Source organism: Biomphalaria glabrata, chromosome 7 (assembly GCF_947242115.1).
Source record: "Biomphalaria glabrata chromosome 7, xgBioGlab47.1, whole genome shotgun sequence".
Lineage (NCBI taxonomy): Eukaryota > Metazoa > Mollusca > Gastropoda > Planorbidae > Biomphalaria > Biomphalaria glabrata.
The window spans coordinates 23,572,637-23,581,083 of NC_074717.1; the positions used below are offsets into that span (position 1 = coordinate 23,572,637).

The 8,447-nt window shown below is 30.5% G+C and overlaps 1 protein-coding gene across 4 annotated transcripts in view; it reads left to right on the plus strand.

Moving 5' to 3' along the window:
* The window catches only part of LOC106072377 (guanine nucleotide-binding protein G(o) subunit alpha), a 102,566-nt gene extending 95,452 nt beyond the window's left edge, over window positions 1-7,114 (plus strand). For all 4 annotated transcript variants that reach the window (XM_056035710.1, XM_056035708.1, XM_056035709.1 and 1 more), the window contains one exon: window positions 111-7,114. In XM_056035710.1, coding sequence (XP_055891685.1) covers window positions 111-298 — 188 coding nt within the window. In that variant the 3' untranslated portion in view covers window positions 299-7,114. The remainder of the gene's footprint in view (window positions 1-110) is intronic.
* Window positions 7,115-8,447: the final 1,333 nt, after the last annotated feature.

The following is an 8,447-nucleotide window of genomic DNA, read 5'->3' on the forward strand; positions in this document are numbered from 1 at the left end:
GAAAATATAACCAAACTTTTTTCTAAATGTCTGAAGGTTATCTAGACCCATTGACAAATGTACACTTACACACATATAGATATATATATTTTTTTTTTCTTTTTTGACAGGTAAACAAATGTATCAAGAGGCCTCTGCATATATTCAGGCACAATTTGAAGCTAAAAACAAGAGCTCCGCAAAGGAAATCTACTGTCATCAAACATGCGCTACTGACACTAACAACATTCAATTTGTCTTTGACGCTGTCACAGACGTCATTATTGCAAACAACCTACGAGGCTGTGGGCTCTACTGAACACTCTATTTCATTCATTTCAGCAGTTTTTTTTTAACTTTTGGTTTGAAGTCACCAGGATTTAGAAGAGAAAGAAACAAAATAATAAAGGAATAAATGTTTTTCTGAAGGGGGAGCATGTCGTCAGAAAGAGGCTCGTTGGGGGCATCCAGATGCGTCCGTGGCCTGAAGGATCAATAGCTAGAAGAAAAAAACAAAACAAAAAGAAAAAAAAAAACAGCAAGAAAATCAATAGAATGGCACAACTTTGAGCTTATAACAATGTGAAACTATGACATCTTGGAAGTAGCGTTTGAACCTTATTCTGATATACACATGGTGTGAGGACACGAACATCAGAACACAGAGTGTTTTCTGTATCTTATACACAGCGTGGTTTCTGTATATTGTATGCTAAATGAGCTCAGATAGATGTTTTTCTTCTTCTTTTTTTAACACACCGAAATTTTGTGCAAAATTGTAGTTTTCCCAGTGAATGCTTCAATGTGGCAGCGTTCAAAAGTAAGTTAAGAATACATTGCATAAAAGTAATTCAGTTGGTTTCTTGTTCTCATTGAGTAAGCTTCATGAAATGGGCTAAGAACAAATGCACAATATGTTAGCTTTATTTTTTTGTTTTGTGTGTTTGGTTGTAGTCATTTAATAAATTGAAATTATTTTGATGAAATATTGGCCAATAGTAAACAAAAAGAAAGCTCAAAAGAATGTTCAATGATTGCATTGTGTAACACAAACTTAATTTGGTAAATAAATAACCCTCATTTTAAAATTGACTGATAATCAGTCATTGAAAGTAAAATGGCCTGCTTGTTACTTTCAAATAAAAATGTCATAAGAGAAAAAAAGATTCTACACTCATTTTCTTAAAATGAGATTAAATTAATACAAGAAAGACACCTAAAGAAAAAATATCTCTCAATTATAAAAACACTGTTTTGTCTAAAGTTCTGTTTTAAAGAATTTGCAATAAATTTTACATGATAATATTGTCAATATTTTAATACCATTTGCTGAAAGATTGTATACTTTTTTTTTTAAAGCTGCAATGTAAAAAAAAAATTGTTTTGAATCTAATCTCTCAATGGTCCTTTGTTTCTTATCTTCTCAAGCTCAAAACTACCCCCCCCCCCACACACACACATATTCAATGAAACTGAAATGGCAGGTGTAATTGTAAGACACAACTAAAAACTACCCAGATGGTTTGTTTTTTTTTTAGTTTTTTTCTAACCTTAGAGGGGCAACTCTGAAGAAACTGATGAATAAGCCAAGTTATATCAAGAACAAGTCTTTGAAGCTCCATTCACCCAGCTGGCATGCAATTCATTTTTCTTTTATGCCCAATTTGATTTTCTTCTTAAAGTTCTTCATTTTATTTGAACCTGTTCTCATCAAAACTGAAACTTTTTGTAGATTTTTTTTTTGCATTCCTGTTTAATGTGTCTTGGTACATCTGTACCTAGTCTAGGCACTTCTATTGTTTAGGATTTTATTGAAGCCTAAGATGTTATGTATTCATTTGTATTGTGTTAGTACTTGATATATTTATACACTCTGAACCATCGGCTATACAAACATCTTAATTCTGTTCAATAAATGCTGGTCTTTTTATTTCATTCAAGTTAATGTGCAATGTTTTTTCTTTTGTCATGGACAAAAGTGTATTTCTCATGCACCAATTTTAGAATCCTAATCATTTGTTTAAATATTAGATGTGTTTTAACTAGCTCCAAAATGGGAGACTTCATATTCTCTGGTTGGTATTGCAGCAGGACAAAGGCTAATATATGACATAATGTCTCCCATGAATGTGATGCATTGTAAACACTTTGAGTTCACTGTATTGACTATTTATATTAAAAAAGAATAATATATTTTTAACAATATACATTTTTTTTACAACATACACACAGAGGTTCTCTAAGCACAAATGTTACTTAATAATTATATAGGAAATAACAAATTTAAAGCAAAATTAACTTTAAACCAATTAAAAAAAACAACCAATTTAAAAAAAAATAAAGTCATGCGTTAACAACCAATAGCTTATTTTGGGGATAGATAACTAGCCTTCCATACAGGTGATACACATTTATTGCCAAACAATTCCTCACTTCTAGATTTGCAATAGTTGAAGCTTATCAATTGATCCTGGCATCTTTCTATTTTAAAGTCCCAGATGTAGATTTGTCTTAGTTCACTTTGAGTGCATTTGCTGTATGTAAAAATACAAAAGAACTGTGATGTGTCTTACACCAGGTTTGTGCCAGCAATGTGGCTAGGATCATAAGTTTTTTTTTTAACTCAAATGGACTTCAAATGTATCGTATATGTTCACATGGTGTGATTGTACCCACAAAACAATGCTTAATTGTTGGTGAAAATTTAGATGTATTATTTGGAATTGTTTGTTAATCTTTCAGATAATTTTAATAAAGAATCAAAAGGAGATTGAAAAATAAAAATAAACCAAAAAAAAAAAAAAAAAAAAAAGAAAAATTATTACATTGCTATTTTTTTCCCACATTTTGAAATTGTAGGTCAGCATGATTGAGTTTGAAGCAATTTGAAATGGAAGGATCTAATCCTACATTTCTTTATTCTAGTCCTGACCCATTTAATTTTCTGGAAAATAAAATCTACTAAATCATGAATGCATCCCATAACTAATATATCATTAGACCTTCCAGCTTAGTTTCTATTGACACTTTTGTTTTGTGTAGATCACTATTAAAAGCCATGAGAATCCTTCTATATTGCCTGCTTGAATGTGCACACAGGTTTCTTTGTTTTCAGTCTCATCTTCTTCAAGTCTTTATTGAATGCTATGATTTTGTGCAGTGTAAGATGTGCGTATGTGGACATATCCATATTACATACTAGCGTGTTAAGAACACATTTTTTTTTTGTTTTTATAAAGAATGCTTCAACTTGTACATTTTGCACCGTTTTCATCTTATCAGAATTTTTTTTTTTTATGTTTCATCTGATTCACTGTTATATTGATTATTCTTAGAATCTTTGAAGGAAAAAAGTCTGAATGCAATTGTATGTTTCTTATTACTAAATGTTTCTTGATTACAAATATTGTGAATTCCTTATGTAAGACTAGAAAGTCTGGCTGTTTGGCTCTACAGTAACATGAATAACTGTTTCACTTTGTTTGAATGTAGCCGAGTCTATGACAAAGTTGAATAGAGTTAATCTTTTTGATGTTTTTATCTGTGTCTATTCTCTACATAAGTGTATTCAATTGGAAGAATCTCATTTTATTTTAAGCGCAGTCTTGGCTCGATGAGCCACAACCATCCATAAAACCAGCTCGATTTTTTTTGTTAGTATAATGCAAGGCATATAATAAAAACTTGTCTTGTTCACTGGTGTTGATTAGTTGTTTAACTTGGGAGGTTGTAAACGTTTGGCTGTAGTTTTGATAAAATGTTGGTTTGTCAAGCTTCTTCTAATTGACAAAGGTTTTATCCAGAGGATCATTGCATCCTTTCTAAGCTAAGGCTGTAATTATTGTGCACATTTTCAATGTTGGTAGGAAACTTGTTCTCAGACCTATTAGAAGAGAAATAATTGTCAAGGGAAACAAATTGGTCTTGAATTTGTATGACTGTAATTTAAAAAAAAAAGTTTTAAGCTGTTTTCACATTTTTTTCCTTTTGGATTTATCTTAATAAAACAAAATGAAACTTAGTAGTTCAAAGAATTTCAGAATCAACTGATTTTATCCTTCTGTTATGAAGTAACATCTAGAATTTAGAAGATCAGTTAATGGAATATTTTTCAATATTTAGATTCAAGATATTTTAAAAGTTATTTTAGAAAAGATTTGCAATGAACAAATTATGATGCTGTAATATTTTAGAAATGTGCACTCCTGCAGATGTTACTCGATGTCTGTCTGTTGACCCTTAGACTTCAAAGTGTCCGCAACTAGCCAGAGCACATAAAGACTTTGTGTGCAGTACATGTGTGTGTGTGTCTTTACACAAAACATTATGTCATTTCTTTATGTTTCCTCTCCCCTCCCTGTTTGTCTTTTTTTTAAACTATGCTATTTTTTTTAAACTGAACAAATGTATTTTTTTTTATCATGTAAATTGTGAATTGCACCTCCACCTGGCCTGCCCTTCCTTAATCCAAATAGAAAGAATACAAAAAGATTTGCATAAGTTTAACCTTCAAGCTTGTTTCAAACAAAACTTAAAGAACTTTGATTCTTATATGTAATCATTTTAAAATGATACATGTTGACACAAATGTAATTGCAGAGGCAAGACAATGTACAAACTAATATTGTCTAAGGTTTTAGAAGCTTGCACATATTTCTTATTGTGAAAAATAAATAATCTATATCTATCATATATTTTTATTCAATTCTAGTTTGTGATAATTTAAAAATTTACTTTTTTTTTTTTATTTAATATTCTTATTAGATTACAAAACAAAGTATGTAAAGTAATTTTTAATAATGTATTATTCTTATTATATTACAAGAAAAAAAACATAGGAAAAGTAGTTTTCAAATACCATTACCAAACTGAAATTTGGATTTAGATTTCATTGGAAAACTTCATTTCTTCATTTTGTATAAGCATTAGTTGCTTACATAATCATACCCTAATGTCATTTCTGTAAGAATAAAAACCCACAAAAAAAAACAACAACCAAGAGAGGTGAATTGTTTAAGTAGGCTATTTGCCCTGCCTTTTCAAAATCCTTACATGATAAACATATGTACCATCACATCAGTTAAGTCATTTTTTTATTACTTGCAATATTCATATCTAATCAATGTGTTAGTTGATTGGATAGTTTTTTTTTTGTTTCACTAGTTCTCAGACCACAAACAATTACTTTGAACTCATTTTCTGAACTTTTCTATTGGGGTGTTGACAACAAACAGATGTATTAAACCATTTAATCTCCAGTTTTAATGTAATCTGTGCAAGTTGCCACTTTGGCTCTTGTTATTTCATCTCTTCACTGTAATCAACTTTTAAAAAATTGTCTATATTTAATTGTAGGCATGTTAACTACTTGGTATTCAATTGAAAATTAAACAATTTTGTAATGCTATTCAATGAGGAAAGAATTACCTAAAAAGATTTTAAAGTTTCAAATGTCTGCATTGGAGAGATTTTATAAGTTAACTATTTGGTATTCAATTAAGTTTTTAAAATTAAAAAAAAAGTATTTATTCAAAATGCTTTTTTTTGTGTGTGTGAATTAAACTTGGTGTATCAAAGTTTATTAGAGTATACTTTTTAAGTATGGTCTCCGCAAGATCACTTGATGAGCATTTATTGTCATTACAGTCAATGTAAGGCTCATCAGTTCAAATGAGCTGTGAGGGTGTTTCACTAAAATGCTCTACACCAACTAAAGTATAAATTATTTGACTGTACTGTTGTACTTACAACAAATGTACTATTACAAAACTAAGAAAATAAATTGTACTGCAGACTGGGACCATAAATATAGTTTTACTTTTGTTTTAATATTCAAAATATCTTCATAAATTCATTATCTTTAATAAGTAATCTGAGAATTAAAAAAAGAAAATACTAAACTGCAACCCTAGAAACGGCTAGTGCTTTACCTATGTAAAATGTAAATATTACAGACAATAATGTTTTGTAGATAGGTAATTATGTTTATAATTTTTTAATTTAGCCATCATTCACTATCATTTGATTCAGTTTACTAAACTGATCACAATCAATCAATTCATGTTGCAATTCAAATGAAGATTCATACTTTTTGTTTTACACAATATATTTGAAAAAAAAAACTAAAAAATATTTCTTTTAATGCGCATAAATATGCATAATTTTTTAGCTTACCTTGCGTGATTTCTCATGTCTACATTGCTCGTTTGGTCTTTGACTGCACATAATCTCAATAATGACAGCTTTTATTTGACAAATATCAGTTGTATTTTGTACTTTTTTTAATTTTTGGATTTGGGAATGTTAATTATCTACATATTATTAGTAGTACATTGAAAATATTTCAATTGGTAATTATACACTTTTTTTTCCCCATATAAGACAGTCTTTTAGAATGTAAACAACTATATTAGTATTTTTTGATGGTACTGTTTAAAGACAAACAAAAGCTGTCATTTAATGAGAGGGCTATACACAATTTATGTGACCTGTAATTGTATTTGATATTTCTTTATCGATTTTATATTTTTGGTGTATGCATAAACGTGATCTTTAAACAATGGCTCTCCCCCATCCATGAGAGACAGTAGTGTTTGTCATATGTCTTCAGCTCATTAGAACATCATTGGAAACAATTTTAATGCTACGATCTAGTTGTTTTACACTGTCCGAATGTGTTGTTTTTTTTGTATACATTTATGTTTTGGTGCAAATGCTAATGCTTTGATAGTTGATTAATGAACAAATATTTTGGTGTGCAAGTTTTAATGGGATGTGTGCAATCTTCTTCTTAATTATTATTCATTACAAGTACTTTTATCTAGTGAAATCTATTTTTTTTTCTTCTTTCAAATGGTAAGACAAAAACACCAACAACCAGCGTTTAATTTCAGCCTGTCTTCAGTACAACTGTTTCATGTGTAGGTGTTCAACTATTCTTCACTCCTGCCTGTGGGGCATAGGCTGTGGGCTCCTCTAAGGAAGCGCCTCGCCCCACTCTCCCCCACGAAAAAAAAAAAAGCAACATTTTGCATTGGTTGTTCTAGCGAGCGCTTCTGGCAAGAGCCCACAACTGCACACACTATTACAACATCCGTTCATTTTCAGCAGGAAATAAACTCTCAAACTTTCACAACTCAAGTTTTTGTTTTATTTTATTCTAAATCAAACCAGACTTTGTAGACTTGAGCTTTAGGTGTTCTAGTAGTACAACATCTAGTGGTAAGGAATTAGAATCAGAGCAATGGGGTCAAAATGACCCATCCCTCTTTGGACCAATTTTTTTTTTAAAAAAGATAACTGGCCTAGCTTGCCATGTATTTTTTCATTAGGACTTTTTAAGTACTTAAACATATTTGAGGATTTCAAAGTATTACTGGTTATTTATGTTTTTTGTTTTGCTTGGGGTCCTATTGACCTCATAGAACCTTCAATGTGATGATTTTTCCCCTTATTTATACCAACAGCATGCACCACACAGCCTCATGCAGGACAATGCAAGAGATGTTATATTTGTCCTAGACACTGAGACAGGAAAACCAAACGAGTCTGTAAAGAGTGCAATCAGTTTGGTTTGCGACATATCAAACAAGCGTGCAGCCAAAGCCAGCAATAAAATTTTGCCTACAGAAGGTTCAAATAACCTAATGGAACTACTTCAAATATGAAGTAAAATGGTGTGGGGAGACAACTTTAGAGATTCAATGGCAAGTTTTTGCTAAAATAGAAATGTTTCTAAAGGAAGTGAATATCTACAATAATAATAAACATGATTTCAATTAATGAGAAACAAAAGCAATGCAATTACTGCATTCAAAAAATAAATGGAATAAAATAAAACAATTCTAAAGAATATCTAATGAAATTTAAGTTTTATTCATAACAATGCAGGAGTAATTACTTTTCACACTAACAGCCAGAACTTGGAGATTCCTGCATCAGCACTCAATAGATAGACATGTAAAGCATTGAATTCATTGAGTTATGGAGATTTATAGTTAACAAAACCATCAAAAACAATCTTAACTTACAATTGTGTAGAAAGCTTAGCTTAGCTTTCTACTACAAACATTGCATGCAATGGAAGACTTAAAAATGTGTACAAGGTCGAGTCAATGTTTGTTTAAGGGTAAAACATTCTTTACCAAATTTGTTTTTTAAAGGTTTATTATAAGATGAATATTATTTTTCAAGTAATAACTAAAAAAATACAAATTGTTAGGGAATATGCTGCCCTACTGCAGATAAGTCCTTTTTTTAATTTAAATTAAATGTTTATTAGAAGTTCCTGAGTTCAGCTTCCTAGAATAAACTACATAATAGTCACAGGAGTAAGGGATGTTATTCTGGCTAAGTTAGCTGGGTGGACTAAGGGGTACCCTGAAAATCCCGAAATTCAAAACTCAGCCTTCACTGAGAATTGAATCCAGAACCCCAGGTTCAGAAGCCAAACGCTTAACCTCTCAGCC